This window comes from Ursus maritimus, assembly GCF_017311325.1.
Source record: "Ursus maritimus isolate PB19 chromosome X unlocalized genomic scaffold, ASM1731132v1 scaffold_X1, whole genome shotgun sequence".
Lineage (NCBI taxonomy): Eukaryota > Metazoa > Chordata > Mammalia > Carnivora > Ursidae > Ursus > Ursus maritimus.
The window spans coordinates 104,523,997-104,550,089 of record NW_024423319.1 but is presented as its reverse complement, the minus strand read 5'-3'; the positions used below and the strand labels follow the sequence as shown (position 1 = coordinate 104,550,089).

The window sequence follows — 26,093 nt, the reverse complement described above, 5'->3', positions numbered from 1 at the left end:
TAAACTAAGTATCTTCTACTCCTCTTGCCACTTATTCTTTTCTGCCCATTCCTCCCAAGTCCTTGGACTGCTTCTCTTTCTGACTACGCTCTTTCTAGGTGATCTTATCGAGTCTCAGGAATTTCAGTACCATGTGGGTGCTGATGCCTCCCGCTTGGGTATCTTCAGCTTATATCTCTCCCTTGAATTCCAGACTCCTGTTTCTACCTGCCTGTTTTACTTGATGTCTAATATGAACCTCCAGCCTAACTTGTTCAGAAGCTCAAGGCCTGATCTTTTCTCCTAGGCTCCTCTTGTAGTTTTTCCTTAAGACTGACAACTCTTATTTTTCCCTTACTTCTAGAACTCTCCAGAGTCATGTTTGGCCCAAAACCCTTGAGGTTTCCTTGATTCCTCTTTCTCATAGATATCCTATGTTTGAGCCATCACAGAATCCTGTCAGCTTTATTTTCAAAATATGTCTAGATCTGACCACTTCTTTTCCCCTCTGTTGAGCCCATCCTGGTCCACGCTACCCTCCTCTTTCCCCTGGATTAATGAGTCATATGTCAGCCTCTTTGTTGGTCTCTTTGTTTTTGCCCTTGACTCTGTGCCGTCTGTTTTCAACCCAGGAACCAGGGTTATCTTGCTAAAGTTAAGTCAGATATTGTACTCTGCTCAAAATCTTCCAGTGACTGTCATTTAGAGTGTAAACCAGAGTCCTTACTCTGACTTACAAGGTCCTATACAGTGTGTCTCTCTGCTTTTAACTCTGTCCTTTTGACAGAGTGCCTAAATGATGGCACTCTCCATCATTCTCTCTGTTCTAGCCACTGGTCTCCTTTCTGGTCCTGGAAGTGCGCATTTGTGCTCCGCTCAGAGCCTTTGAATGTGCTGTTCTGTTTGCCTGGATGCTCTTCTCTCAGATATCCATTCACAGGGATTGCCTCCTCACCTCTTCCGGTTCTTTATTCTAAGTGAACTCTTCCCTGGTTTCCTAACTAAAATTTCAACCTCTGCTCCTGATACTTAATATTTCCTTTGCTTCTAAATTTTTTCTCCTTAATACTGAGCATTATATAACCTACTATATATATACGTATTTTAATTTATAGTCTGTCTCCCCCATGAGGACATAAGCCCCACGAGGACAGGTGTTTTTGTCTTTTGGTTACAGCCAGAATCTACAACTATGCCCGGCATGTAGTCAGCATGTAACACATACTTATTAGATAGAACGAATAAAAGGATTTAGGTAGTTTTCAGGTCGTAGTTAACATATAATTTTACTTTGTATTTTTGGGATTTTTTTTGTGTGTGCGTGTTTTGGAGGAGGGCATTGGGATCAATGACATGAATGAATTCGTGGTTTCATACCAGCCTTATTTTAGAATGTTTCCAAAGCCAAGGTGCCATTGCTCTGAAGTTACTCATACCAAAATTTTTTTGTAATATTTTATGAAGTTCTGATTATAGTCATTGTTTCTTTTAATTACTTGATTCTGTTTCATTCTTACTTTTCTGTACAGTGAATCTTCTCATCTGTTATACCTGTTGGAACACACCTGGAAAGATGCCAGGTTCATTTTGCAGATCATGTGTGAGCTAAATGTTCTTCCATTAGCATTGCAGATCACTAACATCGCTGGGAACATTATGGTAAATTTAACTTAGAAAGGGGGAAAAAGCATTTCCTGTTGGATTCAGTGTTTGCTTGGGGTAGTTGTTATATGATAATGAGTCTAAATGCATGCTTATAAAATGAGTAACTTGTATTCTGGAAGCTGGGCTTCTTTTGTGAAATGAACTGGTTGCAAGAAGGGGAGGAAAGCCAGGTGCAGTATGTTGAAATTTTGGGTGAACGTAAGGATCATCTCTAACATCTGGATGTGTCTGATATGTGGAATGGTCTATTTGGGAGTAAAGAAATAGCCCAAGTGGTGTCAGTATTTTAAGCTTTCTTTGTCTCTTTTTAAGTATAACGCTTAAAACGTTAGAATGAATTTTGTACCTTCTTATTTTTAAAGCAGCCCTTATTAAGAAGAATAATTGTGGAGGAGGTGCTGTGATTAAATTTACCACCTGAAAGTTGCTTTTGTTTGTTACAGTTTTGAGCTCAAATTTAAAAAAGAAATTCTATTTAATAGTCTAGGACGCTGATGGGTGGACGATCCGAGCGTAATGAGTTCTTGTTGCTTCATGCGTTTTATGAAAACAACTATATTGTGCCTGACAAGCAGATTTTCAGAAAGCCTCAGCAAAAACTGGTGGGTCCAAAACTGCATAGTGTTTTGCTTTTTAAAAAAATCCCCCCCTTTTATTACCTCATAGCCTTTTTTGCTGTGATAAATTCTGCTTCCAAAATAATTAATCTCCTGTATACTGTAGAAACCATGTCAGAGTCATTCCATTGTGTTTGTGTGGTGATTTCCTTCTTCACTTTTTTCTGTGTGGATAAAGATTATTTGTGGAATACGAAATTCTTTGAGGCTAACATTAAGTCTCTCTGATGGGTGACCATACCAGGAAAGTGTTTTGCCATCTTAGCTGTATCCAAAGTTAGATACCAGTTAAACCTTTTATTTCCTTAAATGTGTGAGCCTTTATTTTTGTTGCTTTGTTGCGTTTTTATATGCTAGTAGGATCAGGTCACTGCAGTCAGTTTTCTGAAGTGGCCTCCATGACATTGGAACTAAAACTTAGCTACCGATTTGTCATCACTGATAGCGATTGACTCAAAGGAGGGGAATTTAATGTTAAGATGGTTCAAATTCATGTATTTGTTTTATGTATGTTATCAAAATTGATATAGGCAATGTTAACTTACAGGACTTTGACTTCTGAGGTGTTGAATATTAGTTATTTAATAAACTACTTGGGAATGAATTTTCAGTATATGGACATTTATTTTAAGGTGTCCACATTAACAAGAATAATCATATCTGTATAAAATATTTAATATTTCTACATCATAATTGTTAGAGTAATGAATTTAAGAGGACTCTTTTACTGTCTTAGATTTTATATAATATGAAGTATTTTTAGTATCCATTGATTTTAATAAAAGGTTCTGTGAATTCAGAAATATTTTAAAGTAGAATTTGCATATTTATTCAGGGATATAGTGTTTTGGTAAGTCCCATGCTTGGCATTCATTTAGGTTTGTGAACATGTTATAGTAACTGTCATTCCCCACAGGTAGGACCATTAGCTAAAACTAAAGAATGCTGGTTAGAATTGTGTACTGCAGTTGGAAAAGGAATAATCATAAGGCTTCTTAATTAGTTAATTAGTTGCTGGCTGGTGAAGTTAACTTTCCATTTGATATTAGGGAGATGAAGATGAAGACACAGATGGAGATGCCAATAAATACAAGAAAGGACGTAAGAAAGCAGCTTATGCTGGAGGCTTGGTGTTGGACCCTAAAGCTGGTAAGGTTGTGCAGCAGGTGGCTTTGCTCCTGGTGTTAAGGAATTTTTTAATGCAGACCTAGGCTTGAGAAACTGCAAGACCCGAATTGTATTTTGTAGGTTAGCAAATAGGTCTTGTTATGACCTTATTTTTATTTTCTGTTCATGTGAAAATCTTGGCCAGTCACCTGACATGAATGAATATGAATCTTTTTTATTTTTTTGCTGTGTTCTAAGAAAGCTTTGTTTATGGATATTGAAATTTAAATTTTGTGTAGGTTTCCTGTATCATGAGATACTCTGCTTTTTAAATTTTTTTTCAACCATTTAAACATGTAAACACTATTCTTGGCTCATGCATGGTACAAAAAGAGGGAGTAGGCTGAATTCAGTCTGAGCATAGTTTGTCAACCCCTAGTCCAGTATATAGCCGTTTGTCTTGTGGTAGGAGCGCCTCTCTCTCCTCCCATCTGCTATAGAGGGTGGGCTCTGCCTCTGCCTGAGCTGCCAGGACCAGTTCATTTGGACAACTAAGTTCAAGAAAGTACAGACAATAATCACCAAATTGAACTTCAGCAGCAGAGTTCTCCCCCTCCCCCTTGTCATTAACAGCAAAGAAGATGTTTTGTGGTACACAGAGCTAGAGAGGATCTTTTTTTTTTAACCCTCAACTATTTTCAGTGGTACAGTTAAGTACTGTTAAGTATATTTACATTGTTGTACAGGAATAATGCGAGTTTTTTCAAGTAACTTGAGCTCTTGAGTAGGAGACATTTTTGGCAAAAGTGATTTATTATTAGTTATGTTGAAACAGAGTCCTTTGGTGTTAGATAGATCTGGGCTTAAATTCTGCCTTGTGTAATCTTGGGCTTCCTCTTGAACCTTTCTAAGCCTCACTTTCCTCTTCTGTAAAATGGAGATAGGAATAATATCTACTCTTGAAATTAATATAGCACTGTATGTTAACTACACTAGAATTTTAAAGAAAGAGTACCTACCACACGGGGACTTGAGGAACAAAGTGATTCTTTGTATAGTGTTTGTCACAGAGTATGCTATCATTATTTGTTGTTGTTTTTATTTTCTTAATAGTGGACATTTATTTTTATTCAGTTTCTTCCTAAGGTGAAGATAACTCTTTGTAAATGTCCTAGAGAAATATAGTAGCTTTCTGTTCACCCTTTGCAAGTAAAAAGGGTGGATCGTTCCACTACTCACATTTATATATATACATCTCTTGTTTGATTTTAACACTGCTTGTGTACAGGTGAGTGGGCTTCCCATTTTAGTCTTAGAAAGTATGATGGTAAAAAAATATGTATCTGCTTACTGGTATGGATCACTAAACATTTTGGGGGTCGAGGTGGCAGGGTAGGTGGGAGGGAATACTTGCCTAAAGGAGAATTTTACAGCATTTTTTTGAAATGGATATGACACCTATCTGAAGTAATTGATAGGAGAAGGGTTTTTTTTTTTTTTTTCATAATGGTGCACTTGGGGACTGCTGTAGAAAGGATCGTTCGTTGTAGTTGGTTTCAAGGTGAGACACGTTCTCTTCTTTCCTCTTCTTTTGTGACTTGAGTTTTTACTCTAATACAAGGCATTTTTATGGAGTGATAGTTGACAATTTTTTTTCTTTGGTATAACTCGCTGCTTTAGATAGTATATCATTTTTAATATACTTAATTGACCAGTACTTCTAATGTTATGTTTTGACAAATCTGCTTTTTTAACGCCCCTCCCCTGCCTTTTTTTTTTTTTTAACCCTTCTCTCATCTGCTTTTTCTAAAAAGACTTTTTGTAACGTGGCTTTTTTGTTGCAGGATTTTATGATAAGTTTATTTTGCTCCTGGACTTCAACAGTTTGTATCCTTCCATCATTCAAGAATTCAACATTTGTTTTACAACAGTGCAAAGAGTTGCTTCAGAGACACAGAAAATTACAGAGGTTTGTGTTCAACTGGGGGCTCTTTAAATTGAAATTAAAAGCAGTGCTTAAAGAAGGAAGAGAACCAGAGTGGTTAGTGTCCTAGTTTTTCCTTTTAAGGATATAATTTGTCCTTTTTTAGTGGTCTAAACGTCAAAAGTGGTCAAAAAAGGGAGAGGGTTGAATAGATGGAAATTCACTGTAGTTCTCTACCTTTTTATTTCTCAGTTTTATTGAGATGTATTTCACATACGTTTCATCCATTTGAAGTACACAGTTTAATGGCTTTTAGTGCAGTTGCTGAATTTTCAACCTTCACGACAGTTAATTTGAGGGTGTTTTCGTTACTCTTCAAAGAAACCCTACCTTTAGCTGTACCCTCCTTCTGTCCCTCCGTTCCTCCCAGATCTCAGCAACCACTAATTTTTCTGCCTCTATACATTTGTGTATTTTGGACATTTCTGGTAAATGGAATCATGTGACCTTTTGTGCCTGGCTTATTCCCTTAGCATACTGTTTTCTTTTCTTTTTTTTTTTTCAAATTTTTATTTAAATTCTAGTTAACATATGGTGTAATATTGGTTTCAGGAGTAGAATTTAGTGATTCATCACTTATATATAACACCCTGTGCTCAACACAAGTGCCCTCCTTAATACACATTACCCATTTAGCCCAGCCCCTGCCCACCTCCCCTCCAGCAACCTTCAGTTTGTTCTCTATAGTTAAGAGTCTGTTGTCTGGTTTGCCCCTCTTTTCCCCCCTATGTTCATCTGTTTTGTTTCTTAAATTCCACATATGAATGAAAGCGTATGATATTTGCCTTTCTCTGACTTACTTCACTTAGCGTAATACACTCTAGCTCTGTCCATGTTGTTGCAAATGGCAAGATTTCATTCTTTTGATGGTTGAATAATATTCCATTGTGTATATATACCACATCCTCTTTATCCATCAGTCGATGGGCATTTGGGCTCTTTCCATAGTTTGGCTATTGTTGATAATGCTGATAAACATCAGGGTGCATGTGCCCCTTTGGATGAGTATTTATATATCCTTTGGGTAAGTACTTAGTAGTGCAATTGCTGGGTCATAGGGTAGTTCTATTTTTAACTTTTTGAAGAACCTCCCTACTGTTTTCCAGAGTAGCTATACCAGTTTAGCATACTGTTTTCAAGATTCATCTGTGTTGTAGCATGTATTAGTACTTCATTCCTATTTGTTGCTGAATAATTCACTGTACAATTCTTTTATTAAATTTATTCCTGAATATTTCATTCTTTTTGATGCTATTTTAAGTGGAACTATTTCCTTTATTTTTGGATTAGTCATTGCTAGTGTAATGAGATATAACTGATTTTTGTATATTGATCTTGTATGCTGCAACCTTGCTGAAGTCATTTATCACTTCTAGTATTTTCATGGATTCCTTAAGATTTTCAACATACAGTATCATGTTATCTGCAAGTAGAGGTAGTTTTAATTCTTCCTTTATAATCTGGATGCCTTATAGTTCTTCTCCTTTTTTGCGGGGGTGGGGGATGTCGTCTAACTGCCCTGGCGGGAACCTTCAGTACAATATTGAATAGAATTGGCAAGAGCAGACACTCCTGTCTTGTTTCTGGTCTTAGGGGGAAGGCATCCAGTCTTTATTTCACCATTGTAAGTATGATGTTAACTGGGGGTTTTCCATGGGTGGTGTTTATCAGATTGAGGAAGTTCCCTTCTGTTCCCAGTTTATTGCATGTTTTTTATCATGAAAGGGTGTTGGATTCTGTCAACCACTTTTTCTTTATATATTGAGATGATCATGTACTTTTTATCCTTTATTCTTTTAATATGGTAAACTACATTGATTTTCATGTTTTGAAGCAACCTGCATTCCTGGGATAAGTTCCACTTGGTCTTGGTGTATAATCCTTTTTGTATGTTTCTGGATTTGGATTTTTAGTATTTCGTTGAAGAGCTTTTTGCTTGTACTCATAAGGGCTTTTGGGTGTATAGTTATCTTTTCTTGTTATGTCTTTGCCTGGTTTTGGTATTAGGATAATACTGGCCTCATAGAATAAGTTGGCAAGTGTTCCCTCCTCTTCTGTTTTTTTGGCAAAGTTGTGAAGGATTCATGTTAATTCTGCTTTAAATATTTGGTAGAATGCACTAGTGAAATTACCTGGCCTTAAGGCTCGTCTTTTTTGATTTCTAGTGCAATCTTTGTTATAGGTCTATTCAGTATTTTTATTTTTCCTTGGTCCATTTTGGTAGTTTGTGTCTTTCTAGGAATTTGTCCGTTTCATGTAAGGTTATCTCTTTTATTCTTGATTTTAGTAATTTGAGTCATTTTTTTGTCAGCGCAGCTAAAAGTTTGTCAGTTTTGCTGATCTTTACAAAGAAGGAACTTTGGTTCTGTTGATTTTTCTCTATCTCCTGTATTTCCATTCTAATCTTTATTACTTCCTTCTTTCTGCTTTCTTTGGTTTAGTTGACCCTTATTTTTCTATTTTCTTAAGGTGGAAAGTTAGGTTATTGATTTGAGATCTTTTATGATAATATAGATATTCACAATTATAAATTCCCCTGCAAGTGTTGTGTTAGTTTCATCTCGTTCATTTTGGTATGTCACTCATACGTTTATTATCAGGCCCCTCTCCCATCAATCGACCATTGATCTGACTTCTATCACCATCGCTTAGTTTTGCTTATTCTAGAACTTCATATAAGTGGAGCAATACAGTATATACTCTTTTGTACAACATAATGTTTTTGAGATTCATCCATGTTGTTGCATTATCAGTAGTTCTTTCCTTTGTATTGCTGAGAAATATTCCACACTTTATCTAGTTTCCTGAGATGAGCATTTGGATTTTCAGTGTTTAGTTATTTTTTAAAAGATTTATTTATTTATTTTAGAGAGAGAGCAAGCAAGCAAGAGCAAGCGAATGGGGGGAACGGTAGAGGGAGGGACTCTTCAAGCAGACTCCCTGCTAAGCTCAGAGCCCGACATGGGGCTTGCTCCCACGACCCATGAGATATCGTGACCTGAGCTGAAATCAAGTGTTGGACCCTTAACTGACTGAGCAACCCAGGTGTCCCATTGAGTTTAGCTTTTATTATTAAAGCTGTGAACATTCTTGTTCATATGTTTTGGTGGACATGTGCTTTAATTTTGGGGGGACAAATACCTAGGGAGTGAATTTGCTGGGTTGTATGGGGAGTGTATGTTTAACCTGAAAAGAAGCTGCCAAATTATTTTCCTGAGTAGTTATACTGTGTTACATACTCCCCCTAGCCATGACTGTGAGTCGTTCCACATCATCTCCAACACTTGCTATTTTTATTCTTTAAAATTTTATATTTTAAGTTCTTCTAAATTTTGGCCACGCAAGCCTTTGTTACTGATTGTACTCACTAAACACCCTTTTTAAAAAAATCGTTTTGAATTATTTCACATGGATTTAATCTAACCAGTGATTAGTCAACAGTTTTACGTAGGACTTAATCAATCACTTAATGTGTGGTTCTTCGTATATAAAGCTTATATAATTGACTGCCAGTAGGGAGTTTGAGTAGATGTGGTTCTCCAACAGTAAAAGATGTAAAGTAATATGTTATCTCTGTATATTGTTTTTCTCTGGTTCTTTGTACATGTGGCAGAAGATGTCTGTTTGCCCTCTTGCTCCTGATTTTACATGTCTTTTAATTCTAACTACATGCTTTGGGAGCTGTTTTCCAGCCCCAGTTCTGTCTTCCTAGAAGAGAGAATCTTAGAGGCTTGCTTAGGCCGGTGACCACACCTGGTCCCATCAACTGTGACCACAGGAGTGGGTTTACAGAGTACAAATACAGCTGCCAAGGATGGGCCTTTCTGTGGAACTAGAGGATAATTTTACAGAGAAGGTATTGAGTAAACATCCCCAAAAGGTAGTGTCTGTATTGGATAAATAATATTCATCAGGCCCTGTCCTGCTACTGTGTCAGCCTTGTGATAATTGTCATGGTCCAGCCTCCTCCATCCCCAGCCTCCTCCATCCCCCTCTACTTTTTTGTTTATTTGAGCTTTCCAGTTTGGATTCTGGAAATATAATAGAATCATTTAAGAGTTGGAAGGGACCTTAAGTGTCATCTAAGAAATACTATACATGGAGCGAGTTTATAGGTTCTGTATCTCTGTGTGGTACCTCATTTGGTCTTCAGAATAGCTAGTGCCACACAGCTAATGGTGGGAGAGCCGGGCATGGATTATAAATTTCCTGACTCCAGATCCTTTCAGTTAACTTTTTATCTGACCTCTCTAGTTGTTATAAATAAATTAGAAAGTATACCAAGATCTCTTTAATAGGTTTGCTATCATCATCTGCTATATTAGAAAACAGTAGGTCCCTGTTACTATTGTAAGATTGTTCATTTGAAAACATTGATCTTTATAAAATCAGATACTTTGTAAAGGCTGGATTATCAAATGGCATTGAGCCAATATACTTGAAGGCAAGAGGTTTATTTTTATTTTTATTTTATTTTTTTTTTAAAGATTTTATTTATTTATTTGACAGAGATAGAGACAGCCAGCGAGAGAGGGAACACAAGCAGGGGGAGTGGGAGAGGAAGAAGCAGGCTCATAGCGGAGGAGCCTGATGTGGAGCTCGATCCCATAACGCTGGGATCACGCCCTGAGCCGAAAGCAGGCGCTTAACCGCTGTGCCACCCAGGCGCCCCAAGAGGTTTATTTTTAATTCTGAACCTTTGAAGGGGCAAACATGCTTGGCTTTTCTTTGTGGCCTGTTAATAGAATTAATGGAGGCTTCAGAAAAATGGTCTAATGCTTTCCCCACTTTTTCCTTCTGTAAATAAAAACCAGAAGATGGCTGGTTACTTTTCTAAAATGTTGCTATTCTTTTACCAATTGCAAGGCAATTTGCAGATAAAAGGTACTCCGTAGATGCTAAGGAATTTGTATCTATTAATTTTTAGAAATGTCATAGACTTTTAAAATATGTGCTCCAAAATCTTAAAAGAAATTTGCTGATTTAGTATTTAGAGTTTTAGTTTTTAGTCTAAAACATTTACAGTAATTGCCACAATTCCCCATAGTTGTAAAAGTTTATGGCATTTTGTTTGAGAGAGCATTTGACTTAAAACTGTAGTTGGGCTGCATTTTTTTAAAATCCTAGAGGTCTCAGTGTTTTTATTTTAAAAATGACTTCTCCAAACATGTTGCTCCCCAATCTTGTTGAAGAGAGGAGAGGTGTATATATAAAAATCGATCCCTTTAAATGATATCTACATTAATTAATAATGTGAGGGGAGGATGTACTGGGAATGAGGCTGACAGAAGTGGGAGAAGAGGCCAGTGTTGACTTGTTCTCAGCTTTTTCTTCTCCCACCCATGTGTTGATCTATATTTAAGCAGGAAAGTAGCTTTTCAAGATTTAATCATCATGTAAAGCTCCCCAAAATACTATTTTAGAAATTTGTTTTATGAAAGTTTGGTTTGTCTGAAATTTCTCTTGTGTGTTCCTCAGGATGGCGAACAAGAACAGATCCCTGAGCTGCCAGACCCAAACTTAGAAATGGGCATTTTGCCTAGAGAGATCCGGAAGCTGGTAGAGAGGAGAAAACAAGTCAAACAATTAATGAAACAGCAAGATTTAAATCCAGACCTTGTTCTTCAGGTATATCTTTTCACTAAGAGACATCTGAGTGACAGTTTCAGCTTTCAGACTTTGATTATCTAGGAGTGATTTAAACATGATGCTATGGGCAATTACATGGGCTTATTTTAAGTTTGTGGAGGGGAAACCATTCAAAAACACTAGAATGCCTCAGAACGGAAGACACCTCTGTCTGCAGAGCTGTATCTGAACAAAATCCTTCTGACTTCTGGGAGCTTTGGAGTCTGTGTTTACTTGCCTCTAGAAGGTCAGGGAATCATGGATCTGGGAGGATGGGTTGAGTGTGTTGACAGTTCTTTTTTTTTTAAGGGATATTGAGGGTTTCTCCTCCTTATTGGTGATATAAAAAGACATCTAATGTAATGATTAAACATCTACAATTATTGTTGTCTTTTGTCCTTGTGTTACCTGCAGTATGACATTCGACAGAAGGCTTTGAAGCTCACAGCAAACAGTATGTACGGCTGCCTGGGATTTTCCTACAGCAGATTTTACGCCAAACCACTGGCTGCTTTGGTGACATACAAAGGAAGGGAGGTAAGTGGTCTCTCTAAAATGAGGGTTTTTTTAAACTATGACATGTTATAATGTGGGAGAGCCAAGTTTGTTACCCAGTTATATAGCTTCAAATGCCCCTTTCTTAGGACAAATTTGAGAGAGTTTTTAAAGTAAGGATTTGTTCATTCATCCATTGAGAGAGAGTATTTATTGAGCATCTACTCTACCAGGCATTGTTATAGGGTAGAGTGTTGAGCAAGACATAAGATGCCCCTGCATCATGAGGGTCACATTCTATGTAGAGCAGGGGGTGTAGAGTGGCATACAGTGGGGACTTGGTATGGGGAGAGGGTAGTTTGGGAAAATAGACTGTAAATAAGTGAATAAACAAATGCAAAAAATAAGAGAATATGATAGAAATAAGTGCTCTTCAGATAATTAAAACAAGGTGGTGGGCTAGTTTAATGTTAAGATGGTCAGGGAAGGGTTCTTTAGGAGGTAACATGAATGAGAGCAAAGTGACGTAAGGGAGCTAGTTTGGTTGCTGATTTTATTAGGTTGGAGTGTGAGGGAAAGGAAGAAGTCAAAGAGGATGCTTCCATTTTAGTCCTACAGCTGGTTAGCTTATGGACCCATTTACTAAAATGGAGAAATCTGGGAGAGAGGGATTAGGAGTTCTTTTTTGACTTTGAGATTTGTAATAGATCTCTAGGCATATTAACTAGGCAGTTGTATGTAGAAGTCCACAATTCCAGGAATAGATGAGCAATGAAGTTACAGATTGAGAGTTACTGGCTTTAGAAAGATGAGCCAGATACCAAACAGATTTGAGATGCTATCACTTTCTAAACACTATAAGCTTTACCTGCTTTAGCCCCACATGCATGGGTTTTTCTTAATTTGTAAAAGAATAGTTATGTTAAATACCAGATTCCATTTCACTCCAGTAAACTATTGATTCCCCTCAGTAGATTTGAGACTACTCAGTCTTAAGGAGGTAATTAATTCATGGTTATGGGCAGAATGCTCATTTTGAGGGTCTGAAATCAGAATACTGTTGTGTAGGGGTTGGCAAAACTATGGCCCATGGGCCAAATTCAGGCAGCCATCTATTTTTGTAAATAAAGTTTTATTGGAATATGGCCATACTTATTTGTTTATGTTTTGCCTGTGGCTGCTTTTGCATTATGATAGCAGAATTGAGTAGTCTGGGTGGAAACTTGCATGGCCTGCAAAGCCTAAAATATTAGCCATCTGGCCTTTTTCAGAAAACATGTTTCCTGACCTCTCCTTTAGAGTCTAGACCAGCACTGTTTGGTGGACCTTGAGATGGTAAAAATGTTCTCTACATAACACAGTAGGCCCAGGTGGCTGGTGAGCGTTTGCTCTCTGGCTAGTGTCAACTTGTGGAGGACCTGGATTTTGAGTTTTATTTAATTATAATTAAATTAAACTTAAATTATCCACATGTGGCTCGTGCCTCTTATACTGGTCAGTGGCGATCTGGCTGCCATGAAACAAATAGGATGTCCAGAGTCACTCTTCTGTTGACAGCCCTGTCTCACAGACTTGGCTTAGGGCACAGTGAGGAGGGGTAAAATGCGTGTTAAACACCTGCAATGTATGAGAAGCTTCCAGATGAATTTCTTCATTGATACCCCACGAGAATTCATTGATATGGTTCATAACATTCCCATTTTGCAGAACGTGGAAGCTAAGACTCAAAAAGGTGAAGTATAACAAGTGACTGTTTTGAATTGAAATCCATATTTTCCTGATTGTAAGGCTTCTACCACAGTAGGGTTGTCTGCCCCATCTCATCATGGCTTTCATGACTGTGCTTCTGCTTTATATTCTACCTCTTAGTCCTCGAACGACATCTTTTTTGATACTCATCTCAAGCCACAGGCCCTTTTTACATGGGAAGATACGGGTATTTTAGGGGCTAGTTGAAGTGAGGGAAGGATGTTTTCAGTTTCTTAGGCTAAGTTTACTTTAAAATTATTTAAATTTTATTTCTGTGTAAGTATCCAGTGGCTTCTGATAGAATACCATCTTATTTTTGTATTAGGAAATGCACTCACTATGCCCCAACTGGGTGATAATACATGGGTTGACTATTGAGATTGGATCAAGGTTACTCTTAAGTTTCTCACGAGAGGCAATAGTTGACAATTTACTCCCTTGGAGAGTGCCTCTTGCTGTTGGGAAATCCCTGTTGTTACATTTTCTGCATTGGCTCAGAAATCCACAAGCTTAAAAGGGCACTGTTGATAATGATAAGCCCCAAATTTGTCCAGCGATCTCCCCCACTCCCCTAATCCATTGTATTTTAAGGGCAATATTTTTGTTTAGCTTAATCTTTAATAGGGCCTTTAAACTCAATTTTAATTTCTCTGTTGTATAAAATATAGCAGTAACAAATCTTAATAAACTATAAAAAAAACCCTCTGCTCTCTCCACTAAAAAACAAAGAGTTTCAAACAAATCTAGAAATAATCGTATGTCATTTAAATTCTTGGTTTCTCCTTTCCCCCTTGTCTCTTTCCCCTTTGCTCCTTCTCACAAATAAAAAAATATAACAACTGTGGAAAGTTGGCCTTGAAAGTAATGTGAGGTTAATGAGAAATAATAATTACACAGTCGCTCCCTGGAAATCTTATTCTAGAAGAAGATTCAAAGCCACCTACAGAAATTATTTCCTAAAATAAAACTGATTGTTAAAGTATTGGTGATAATTATTAGCACTGGTGGATAGAAATATTCTCTGTGGTAATCGGTCTTTGGGTTTACTAACATTTTCCATATATACTGTTAGGCCTTTGTGATTTCAAACGTTTCTTGATTATTAAACAGGTAGGAGGGGTGAAGTGTAAAATGAGAGTCAGTTGGCTGAGATTTGAATACCTTTGTAACTTATCCCACTTGTCTTTTTTGTAAGAAGATGGAATGGACGAAATAATACAGTAACCTGAAGATCTTAGAAGTTGTTTGCTTTTCAAGTCCTTGTAGGATAAATTAGATTAAGGTTCAAGTGGAAATGAATGAGAAGGTGACCTGGTAGCATGTCATCTGAAAAGATTATAAAATTTTACATTTGAATATGGATTAATACACAGTCTGAAGCTGTAAGCCCCCCTCCTTTCTTGTTTCTAAGTCTATTTTGTGTGTGCTCAGTTTTGTTGGAATCATGCAGGTTTGGCTCTGGTGACCTAATAATTTCTGTAATCAAATGTATTATGGCTGCTAGAGTACTCAGGGTAATTACTAATTGTACTTTCATAAACAGGTTTATAATAAAAATGCTAATAGTTGTGTCAAATGGACATCAATATTGTCTTTTCCCAGGTGTGATCTTTCACACTTTAAACTCTTCTGTGATTTTTAATTGCTCGGTGGTAGAGGAATTAGTTAATGGTTAAAGAATTGTATGAGGGACCTCATAACGTGCAAGTTATTTAAAAATAATGAAGTCAGTGTTTCCAGAGAAGTAATATGGAAACTTAGTTTATGGACACTTGAGAGTTAATCAATATAAATATCATCTGTATTTGTGTTTGTTCTCAATGTATGTATAGAGAGACATAAAAAAAGATACTGGGCAAGTTGATAGCACTAAGTGGACTTAAATTTTAAACTACCCAGACGGCGGACTAGGTTGTCAATTGACTGGTGTGGTAATTGAAGTGATTGTTCACTAGATGGCGATAGACACCCTGAGATTATTAATCAATTAAGGGTTTTATTCTGTGAACAATAGTGAAGGCCATTTAGTGACACAAATCTGCCCAAATTTTTGACTTTGATTAATTTTGGAACTGTTAAAGGCTAACGCTGGACCAAAGGATCGTAATAGTCTAATCTGTTTAGTGTTTAAAATGATGATGTTTTTGAACTGTAAGTTTTTATTGATAAGAACAATCACTGAATGTGTCATAGCAAGCAGATTCTTCTGTCACATAGCTAAATTCATACATCTAGCCATGAGGCTACAGTACATGACTCACTCAGTTCCAGTATCAAGCTAATCTAAAGAGAATTGAAATGATTTTGATATATAATTTCACCCCTTTGAATTTTTTGTAAAGGGATTTTAAACTTGCTCTTTACTTACAAGCGTACTCATTGCATAATCCTTAGTGTAATGGTAATATTTGTCTTTATGGAATAAGTAGTATTGCACTCTGTTATTTCTGTGCTCTTGATAAAACGAATTTTGGTCTGGATTTCTGGTTGCATTTTAAAGTGAACGTATGCTCTCTTATTTGGGTGTAGAGCCCATGTGTTGTTAGTTTCTCACCGGGTAGGCTGACATGAGTCTTTGCCAACCAGTTGTAGAGTGCCTAGCTTTCAGTGGTGTTCGGAGCTGAAATTTGTGCACTTAGAAAATGTATCCAAGTCATTGCATGAAAACATTGCAGTCTGGGCGAGCCTTCCTGGGAATCTTTTGGCATTGTGCTAGCACCTGTCAGAAGCCCTTCAGAATGGCCCCCCGGGACACAGGGCTGTAGCCTCTGTTGGTGTCCGTGGTTAAAGAGAATGCGTGCATATGGAGACTCTTACAGTTAAGTGCTAAGGGAGACTTTCATCTTTATCTGGAAATAAGAGAAAACATCACGTTTCCAATCTTTTTTCTTAAAAAGTGTAGTTTTTAAAAGATAATTAAAAGCAGTAAAATATTATAGAGACATCTAAAGACTGGTTCCTCCCACCCTCTCTCATTTCTTTCTCCCTCAAAGGTGACTGCTCTCTCAGGGTTCATATTGTGCCTTTTGCCCATGTTTTTTTGCTTTTACAACAAATGTTTATCTATACCTGTGGTGCATTAAAAGCTTTCACCATTTATGTGTCATGCTATACGTATTTTTTTTGCTGTTTGCTGAAAAAAAAAAGTAAAGAGGGAAAAAGTAGGGGGAAAACCCTACTTTATATTTTACTTCTTAAGTATATCTATGTTGATGCATTTTTAGATTTGATTTACTCATGTTACCTCTTGTATAATATTTCAGTGAATCAGTAGAGCACAGTGTATTTTTTGTTCTTCCATTGTCCATGTTTTTAGGTTTCCAAGTATTCCCTGTAGTTCTTTTGCTTGATAAACAGTGCTACAGTATAGTATCATATGTGCAAGAGTTTCTTTCTCTCCTATATTACCAAGAGTGCAATTTGCACATCCACAAGCACTCTGTGACATTTTATTGATAATAGCAGTCATTTAATTTATCACAGCAAGCTAATTCTTTCAAATAGCTAGATTCATATCTGTGTCCGTAGAACCACCAAACTTGACTCCCTCAGTCACAGTATCTGAGGTTAATCTGAAGAGAATCGGAAATGATTTTGACATGCAGTTTTGCCTCTTCGAATTTGTTGTTTCTTTTTCTTTTGAGGGATTTTAAACTCACTATGAACTTGTTAACATACTCCTTAAGTAATCCTCAGTGTTCCATATCCTCAGCACTTGTTTTTCTCAGAATTTTTAGTTTTCTCCAGATGAGTGTGAAATGGTATCTCATAGTGCTTTTAATTTGCATTTCTGGAATACTAGTTAAGTTGAGCATCTTTTCATTTGTTTGAACTCTTTGGTTTTCATGACTGACATGCCTATGTGTATATATATGCCCCCTTTCTTTTTTTAATTTTTTTATTATGTCATGTTAGTCACCATACAGTATATCCTTAGTTTTTGATGTAATGTTCCATGATTCATTGTTTGCATATAACACCCAGTGCTCCATGCAATACGTGCCCTCCTTAATACCCATCACCGGCCTATCCCAATTCCCCACCCCCCTCCCCTCTGAAGCCCTCAGTTTGTTTCCCAGAGCCCATAGTCTCTCGTGGTTCATTCCCCCTTCTGTTTACCCCCCTTTCATTCTTCCCTTCCTTCTCCTAACAATCTCCCTGCTGTTCCTTATGTTCCACAAATGAGTGAAACCATATGATAGTTGTCTTTCTCTGCTTGACTTATTTCACTTAGCATAATCTCCTCCACTCCCATCCATGTTGCTGCAAATGGTGGGTAATTGTTCTTTCTGATGGCTGAGTCATATTCCATTGTATATATGGACCACATCTTCTTTATCCAGTCATCTGTTGAAGGGCATCTCGGCTCCTTCCACAGTTTGGCTATTGTGGACATTGCTGCTATGAACATTGGGGTGTATGTGGCCCTTCTCTTCACTACGTCTGTATCTTTGGGGTAAATACTCAGTAGTGCAATTGCTGGGTCGTGGTGTAACTCTATTTTTAACTTTTTAAAGAACTTCCATACTGTTTTCCAGAGTGGCTGTACCAACTTGCATTCCCACCAACAGTGTAAGAGGGTTCCCCTTTCTCCACATCCTCTCTAACATTTGTTGCTTCTTGCCTTGTCAATTTTTGCCATTCTAACTGGCGTAAGGTGGTATCTCAATGTGGTTTTGATTTGAATTTCCTTGATGGCTAATGATTTTGAACATTTTTTCATGTGTCTGTTAGCCATTCATATGTCTTCATTGGAAAAGTGTCTGTTCATATCTTCTGCCCATGTATTGATTTGATTATTTGTTTTTCGTGTATTGAGTTTGAGGAGTTCTTTATAGATCTTGGATACCAGCCTTTTATCTGTAGTTTCATTTGCAAATATCTTCTCCCGTTCTGTGGGTTGCCTCTTTGTTTTGATGACTGTTTCCTTGGCTGTGCAGAAACTTTTTATCTTGATGAAGTCCCAAAAGTTCATTTTTTCTTTTGTTTCTCTTGCCTTTGGAGACACGTCATGAAGTTGCTGTGATATGCCCCCTTTCTTTGGGTCGCTTGTCTCTTGCTGTTTGTTCTTATGTTTTCAAAGGCTAATCTTTGGTCGTTTACGTTGCAAATATTTTTTAGTCCGTGGCTTTTCCTTTAACTTTATTTCTGGTCTTTGATTGTGTAGAGGTTTTTTATTTTAATGCCAAATAATTTGATTTTTTTTTCCTTAAGAAATCTTTTCCCTCCTCCAATGACACAGACTGCCTAGCTTTCAGTTTCTTTTCTTATTTAGATCTTTAATCCTCCTGGAAATTATTTTTTAGGGATGCTATAAGTTAGGAACCTAATTGTATTTATCTATTTGCTTCCTTATGGAGTTGTTGAACCTGTTCCTCTGTTCCAGGGATCAGCAAACTGTGACCCATGGGCTAACTGACCCACTGCCTGTTTTTTGTGAATAAAATTTTATTGGGCCTGCATTGCTGTTAAGCACAGCAGAGTTGAGTAGTTACTGCAGAAACTAAATGACCCACAAAGCTTAAAATACATACTTTCTGGTCTTTTACAGAAAAAAGTTTGTGGACCTCTGGTCTAAAAGAGAGTCATGAATAATAGGAAAGTCACTCCTTTCTAACACTGTCAGTCATAGTAGGTGAAAATAGAGGCAATTATAGTAAAGGTAGTAAGGAAGGAGAATGATCTTTTGGACATATAGAGGGTTTGAAGTTCTCCTTGGCTTAGATTTTCATAGGAGAACTTCTGTCAACCCAGGTGAAAGGCAGGAGAGGCCTGTGAATCCTCTGAGGTTGTATGCAACATATTGTGTGTTTGTGCACATGTGTTCATTTTGGGGGGAGAACGTGCATAGCATTTAAGAGTTCTCAAAGGGGAACCTGATTCTCAAAGGGGAACCTGATACAAAAAGGGTGAAGAACTGCTGGTTCTCAATGTTTCCTTCCTGCCTTCTTCTTCTGTAGGTTGAAGGGAAACTTTTGCCTTAAAAATGTGTGCTTCTGTCACCTAAAATATGGCAGTGTGAAGAATTTTCTTGCCAGATCAGACCCATGGAAACTGGGGGGGGGGGTGGTAGGAGGGAAGAGTTCTATTTCTTTCTCCAGAATTCTCATAGCCACCATTAAGACTACTTTTAACTTCAGCTGACCTAATAACATTTTGATTTCTTTAATATAAGAAGAGAATTTCTTTTAAGGCTGAGATGAAGGTTTTATATATTTTGGCAGAATATATTTTATGTTAAAAAGAAGCAATATCCTTTTTCAGTGATTACAGGCTACTTACCCTTTTAAAAGTTGTTTACATTGTAAAATTCTAAGTCGGAGACACTTTTTATTCCCTTTTTATTGTATTTCAGGGGTGCTTGGGTTCTAAATTCTTTGCAGTTCTTCAAAACTGGTAATGCTATTCAGCGTTATTAATTCACGCCTACTAATTCAGAATCTGTGGTGATTCAAATGGAATGAGTTGAAATTCTTCATAGTATTAGTTAATAGTTATTTTGGAGCCTCAGTTCTTTTCATATACCCTTAAGTTCTGTAGAAACACCTATTTCTGGTCAAGTAAGTGGCATCTTAACTGCAGATCTTTTATATTGATGAACTTTGACTAGTTAACATCAACATTTGCTTGTTCATTTCTCTGTATCCTTTCTGAAAGTCGATGAAAGTAGTGTTGGTAAATATAAGAATAAGAAGCACTAATTTGGAAATACCCCATGGAAGCCTGGTCTGAATTATGATAACATAGACTTTCAGTAATTTGAGAGAAATGCGATGACAAGAGATTTCAAGTATATAGAATAATTCATACTTTATTAACACAGTGTTGCGTTTATACAAATAAATAAGTGGATTACATTTATGCCTGGTTTGAATTGATATACTTGAAAACACTGGCATAATATTTCTTTCAAAATACCCAAAACTTTAGACTTTTTGTTTGAATCTGAGTATAGTTGACACACAATGTTACATTAGTTTCTGGTGTACAACATAGTGATTCAACAAGTTTATATTTTATGCTGTGCTCACTGCAAGTGTAGCTCCCATGTGTCACCACACAGTAAGGCACGGGAATGACAGGTACAACATAGGGAATACAGTCAGTGCTATTGTAATAGTGTTGTATGATGACAGATGGTAGCAGAACTTTAGACTTTTAAAAATAAATTCAGAATGCCCGTATCCTTCCTTCTTAATAGTTGGAAACTAGCACCTCCAAGAGGTGTGGACATCCACCTGTGTGTGCTCTTACAGTGCTGAACATTGGAGGGTATGTGTAGGTTTAGGAGGACAGAAGGCGCTTTCTGTTAGAGGTAGCCGGGAAGAGGGCGATGAATGAGGTCAAGACCTGCCTGTGAAATGGGTTGGGGGTCTGTGAGTGTAACAGGACAAAGCTTCAACAAGGAGATACTGATGGACTTTGTTCTTTATCCCATTTACGTTGCCTGAAGTTTGGGATGGTCGCCTCATCTTTGTCTTAGGCGAGCTTTGGAAAATCCAAGGAAGGCCCTGTTCGTGCTGATCCTACAAGCGTTTATCAAGAAGGAGCACCCTGCCCCCCTCCTCCACACACATTATATACCCCCCCTCACCGGGTGCCAGCGGCAGTAACAGGTGGTCCTGAGGCTGTGTGGGTTGGCCTCTCCCATCTTTCAGAATCTTCTCAGTACTAACCTGAAAAGTGCCAGGGTTTATTTATTTTTTTTAAAGAAAGGTTGAATTTCCTTAGTCTCAATGTGAATTAATGCCTTTTTTTAACTCACACGTTGGGCGTTTTACTACTAGATTTCAGAATGGGTCTGCATAAATTAGTGTGAATACTTAAAAGTTTTCCTTTTGCTAACAAACAAAACAAAAGCCTACAGCCTCACATGATTTCAATATTCTCTAGTCTGCACTTCCCTTCAGTTTGTGAGGGATCACTCTGTATGTCTTGCTGTTCCTCCTAGCCCCTAACCCTGTGCCCAACAAAGTGGATGCTGGTTTGCTCTAACTCTGGGATCACACTGGCCTAGTAGTTATGGGTGGGTGGAGGTGGAGGAGATGCATTTTTTAAAATAGGATCTTGATATTTAGACCTATTTTGAGTTTACAAGAATGGCTTGGGTACTCAGAACAGGAAAAAGGGTACTTGGTACTTTTTTACTAGGCACTCATATTTGAGAAGGCAGGGATGGTATTTTCACCTATTAAATTTTACCTGTTTAATTACTGAAACCACTGGGGATGTGGCTAAGGATGAAGAGATAAATGCTGTGAGATTGACGTTGTGTCAGCTCTGCTGATCTCTGCTGAGACAGAGAGAGTTTCATAACTCTAACTTGACTCACGTAAGCGAGTCCTGGAAATCTCCTTTCTTCCCCAGCCCTCACCAGAAACTGACTTTCTTCTAACCCCAACGCAATCCTGTTTCTACATATGTGAACATTTTATATAAACCTGTTTTGGTGTATGTTTCTTTTTCACAAGTTGCGTGTTGTTTGACAGGTGTTCTAAAGCTCCTTGCTTTGGCACGGAACCAAGATGACAGAGCAGTAATGATTTCGAAAGTGCCATTCCCTCCTTGTTAAGAGACAAAAAGAAAAGTGTGAAGTTATTAACCACTATTCACCAGTGGCATAGAAATTGGTGTAAGGTTTAATTGTCTGGTTTTACAGTCAGTCTGCATAGGTAATTTCCTGGATAATACTACTCTTAAGGAAAGGGGAAAATACCATATAACTTTATTTTTTTCTCCCACATCCTTCTTCCCCTCTTTTCACAAATTGCAGATTTAGATGGATTGAAGAGAAAGGATCACTGCTAACCGAAATATTGATCTTTTTTCCAACTCACCCTTTCCTCATCTGCCCAGGTAATAGATTTATGGGTGACAAGGTTGTGCTTGGCAGTCTTGCAGGTTTCCCATCCCCCAGATGGTTCAGCTGCCCCAGTGTTTGAACCTGATGGTGTACAAGATGTCACTGCACTGTCTCCTTGCCTAAGCCATGCTGGGTGTATTTATTGCTAATTGGAAGAACCTGCTTTCAGCAGCCCGCACCGTCTGGTGGCTTGAGCGTACTTTTCACAGCAGTACAGTCAGACCCTTTAGAGACACGTCCATCTGAAATTTAAAAACAAAACAAGCTGATTGGGTTTTTTATAGCTCAAGCTTGGTTAACTGAGGGAAGACTAATAGAATTAGTGCCTTCTGTTTGTCTTTCATCCTTTCAGTAGTCAGTGTGAGCCTGTGTCAATTTGCCATATTATAAATACTGTGTTAAATTACAGTGAGCTGAGTTTGGTAAGTTGTGGGAGTTTTGGAAGGCAGGGAGAAGAATGGCTTTATGTATGTGTTTGTGTTGAGAAGCTGTTTGATTTTAAGCCAGGGATTCCTGAGCCCTGTGGTCATCGTTTTAGAGATCTTGTACCTACTTTGAAATTTAGTGCCAGTGTCGGGTTGTATGCCTGTCCTTGATTCATTTTTGTTACTGATTTTTTTATTTAATTGGCTTATGTCCCTTTTAAATTTGAACGTATTGGAGTCTCAGAAAAATTTAAAATTTTTCTTTGAAAATTCCCTTACTCTTTTTTTTTAATGATATGTTAGTGACCATACAGTACATCATTAGTTTTTGATGTAGTGTTCTATGATTTATTGTTTGCCTATAGCACCCAGTGCTCCATGCAATACGTGCCCTACTTAATACCCATCACCGGGCTAACCCATCCGTCTACCCCCCTCCCCTCTAAAACCCTCAGATGGTTTCCCGGAGAAGGAAGGGATAAATGAAGGGGGGCGGTAAACAGAGGGGGAAATGAAAATTCCCTCACTCTTAAAAAGCAAGATGAAATACAAAGTAACTGAAGTCTCTACTTGCATTTTGAAAAGAACAACAAAGCATGAATGATTTCCAGAAATGATTTTTGTGTGGTGTCTGGAATTACTAATTCTTCTTTACATGTTTGGGGTTAGTTTTCTACTACCTCTTTTTATTGGCTTTATTCCACATTGAACAAAAATCTGTGGCTAAATTTTGAGGCTAGGGATGAGATTTCTTCCCTTAGGGCTAGGAGTCGAGTGGGACGGGAATGGAACAGAGATTTCGGTCATAATTTGGAGTGTCAGACATTTGGCTATATTTGTTTCAGGGGCTATTCGCCCCTCCTGACTTAACCACAGACTATATTTTCAGCCCTGTGCAGGAGGGTGGTGTGCCTTCTGCAGGCAGGGAGGAGGAGGGTTGGGGAGGGGGCACTTGGGGAGAGGGATAAGCTCATGGGCTATTAATAATGTGCATTGTTCTTAAGGCCACATGTAATATTTCAGTGCACTGGCCAACAGGGTAGGGTGTATGTTCCTATTTAAGTTGGACTGCCTGGCATGGTGCGATAGACAGCTGATAATTGTATTACAGGGAAAATTCGTGTATTTCTTTCTTAATGATGTCCTGATAGGGCAAGAAAAATAACTTGTTTGTGGAAGATTGGCTTAGAGTGGATGAATATATTTAATTGAATTACTGATTCTTGCCTCATAGCCAGAAATTCTTCAAGTAATATTTGCTGAGTGTGTACCATGGAGGGAAATGGAGACAAATGACATTGCTTGTGACCTGCAGGCTTGAGACGAAAGCCTTAGGTAACGATTCCAGTAAAACTAGAGCTAGAGCTTAGGAGGCCAAACTCGTGATTCCTTACTAGTAAACAAGAGAAAAGATCGTCTGTGGGAGCAAAATGCACACAGAAAAGCTGGAGCATGTGCTGGAGAAAGCCTGGACTGGAAGCCAAGGGTGCCATGCTCACCCACTTGCTTGTTTGCTTTGTATGGCTTTGAGCAAGTTAGTCATTCTGAGCCTCTGTGTATTCACTTGTCAGAGGGTGCCAGATAATGAGGATTCCTACCACATGCTCCAGTTACAAAGCACCTTAACAATATACTATTGTATATTGGTCCTTGAACACTTATCGAACACTAAATCCCCAGCACACCGGCACCATGCCCAACACAGGTAGGGGCTTGGCACCTTCCTCTGAGCTGTATATTTGGAGTAGATGAGGGAAACGAATTAGTAGGCTCCTATTAATGTATTCCGAGCAAGTGATGGTGGTTGCTTGGCTGGTGTGATGGCTGACAGGTGATGGGGAAAGATACAGATATGACAGACATGTAAAAGAAAAATGTCAGCAAAACCTCGTGGTAGATTGGATGTAGGACTTAGAATGGGGAAAGCATCAAGGACAACTCCAGAACAGTTCCTACTCCTGCATGGCTGACTCGTGCAGGCAGATGGATGGGTTGTTTTTCACTGAGATGAAGAACACTGAAAGATGACTGGATTTGGGGCTGGGAGGGGGAAAGATGAGCAGTTGATTTTGGACATGTTAACTTAGCAGGTTAGAAATGCAGGAGTCACTGGTGTGTTGAAGTAATTGAGCCATGGATATGGATGAGATTACTTTGGAAGAGGAGAGAACAGAACAAGAAGTGGGTGTAGGGCCCAGTTTTCCAGGATTTCCAGCATGGAGTGGCTTAGAGGAGGGGGACGGACTTACAAAGTTTGCTGTAGAAGAGCCACCAGAGAAGGAGAAAAGGGAGGAAGATGTGGTGTCAAGGAAGCCAGTGAGGAGCTTCTCAGGGAGGTGGTGGATGACTGTCAAAAAGAGACTGAAAATAAATAGTTTTGAAAAATTTCCATTCAATTTTGGGATGCAGAGGTGATCACAGACTCTGCTGGTGCTTTTTGAATGCAGTGATGGTGGCGAGCAGAATTGCTGTAGGTAGAGATTGTAATTCTCCCCAGTTTATGGATGGGGGATTTGAGGCACAGAGAAGTAACTTGTAAAACAGTTCAACTAAGTGGCAGTTCTGGAATCCAGGCCTAGGCCTGGGGGCCTTGCACTCCCTGCTCTTACCCCCTCTACCTACCACCTCCTCCCCACTAGCTTTCCAGGTAAAGCCCCAGTGAGTGTAACCCAGCTCTGCCTCTCCCTGAGCCGGGGACCCACTGAGTACTTGCTTAACCTCCCTGAGCCTCGGCTTCCTCATTTTTAGCAATGGTAACTATCCAATGAAGTTGTTGATTAAATGAGATGATGTTTGTCCATGCCTTGATACAGTGTTTTATACGTAATAAGTATTCAGCAAATGTTGGCTAAAAACCAAACACCTTATGCTGGCATGTCTACCCTCTCTTCAGAGCCCCTCTTACCCCCTTCAATGTTTTTCTGTCACTGAAATGCTCACTGGTCTACTGTAATAAAGCCCAATTGTATGGTGTTGGTCAAATTGTTTTTTAACTTTGTTTCTTCTGTTTTTCAGGTCTCATCCACCTACATCACTAATTTCTGTGCTGTCATTTCCAGTCTTCCTCAAAACTCATTCTCCCTGACCTATTTAACCTGACCTGCCTCACTCTTTAACTTAATGTTGTTAGTTTATATTTACATTTATTTAGTCTTATGAGCTGAAAAGTTTATTCAGTTTTATGAAATAGATTCAGGGCCCAGAGTGTTTTTTTTTTTCATGTCCTTTATGGTATCTAGTAGTGGCACAAAGTGGCAAGCACCAAGTATTTTTGTAATATTTCCAAAGTAGTTGTCTTCTTACCCCAGTCCTGAGATCAACTTATTAGTAAATCCTGCCAACTTTACATTTAGAATATTCAGCTCAGACTGCTATCCTCTCTGGCCAGGATCACCTCAGCAGCCTCCCTTCGGTGTCTCCCTTGTACTCTTGCCCCCTCTAATCCATTCTGCACACAGTAGCTTATCTCTATTTTTAAAGTGTGATTGCAGCATGTCGTTTCCAGCAGCTTCCCATCTTGGTTCACCTTGGCTTCCAAGGTCCTGTTTGGTTTCCCTCACTTCTCCAGTTGTCTTTTGTGC

The 26,093-nt window shown here is 38.3% G+C and overlaps 1 protein-coding gene and 1 non-coding gene across 2 annotated transcripts in view; both read left to right on the top strand.

The window, feature by feature from the left end:
- POLA1 (DNA polymerase alpha 1, catalytic subunit) overlaps window positions 1-26,093 on the top strand; it is a 308,487-nt gene that overhangs the window by 49,587 nt on the left and 232,807 nt on the right. The window contains exons 21-26 of the mRNA XM_040633339.1: window positions 1,509-1,638; window positions 2,127-2,246; window positions 3,311-3,410; window positions 5,213-5,337; window positions 10,831-10,980; window positions 11,395-11,517. Of these exons, the coding sequence (XP_040489273.1) occupies window positions 1,509-1,638; window positions 2,127-2,246; window positions 3,311-3,410; window positions 5,213-5,337; window positions 10,831-10,980; window positions 11,395-11,517 (748 nt within the window). The remainder of the gene's footprint in view (window positions 1-1,508; window positions 1,639-2,126; window positions 2,247-3,310; window positions 3,411-5,212; window positions 5,338-10,830; window positions 10,981-11,394; window positions 11,518-26,093) is intronic.
- On the top strand, window positions 4,482-4,611 carry LOC121103872. Its single transcript, XR_005836163.1, has one exon.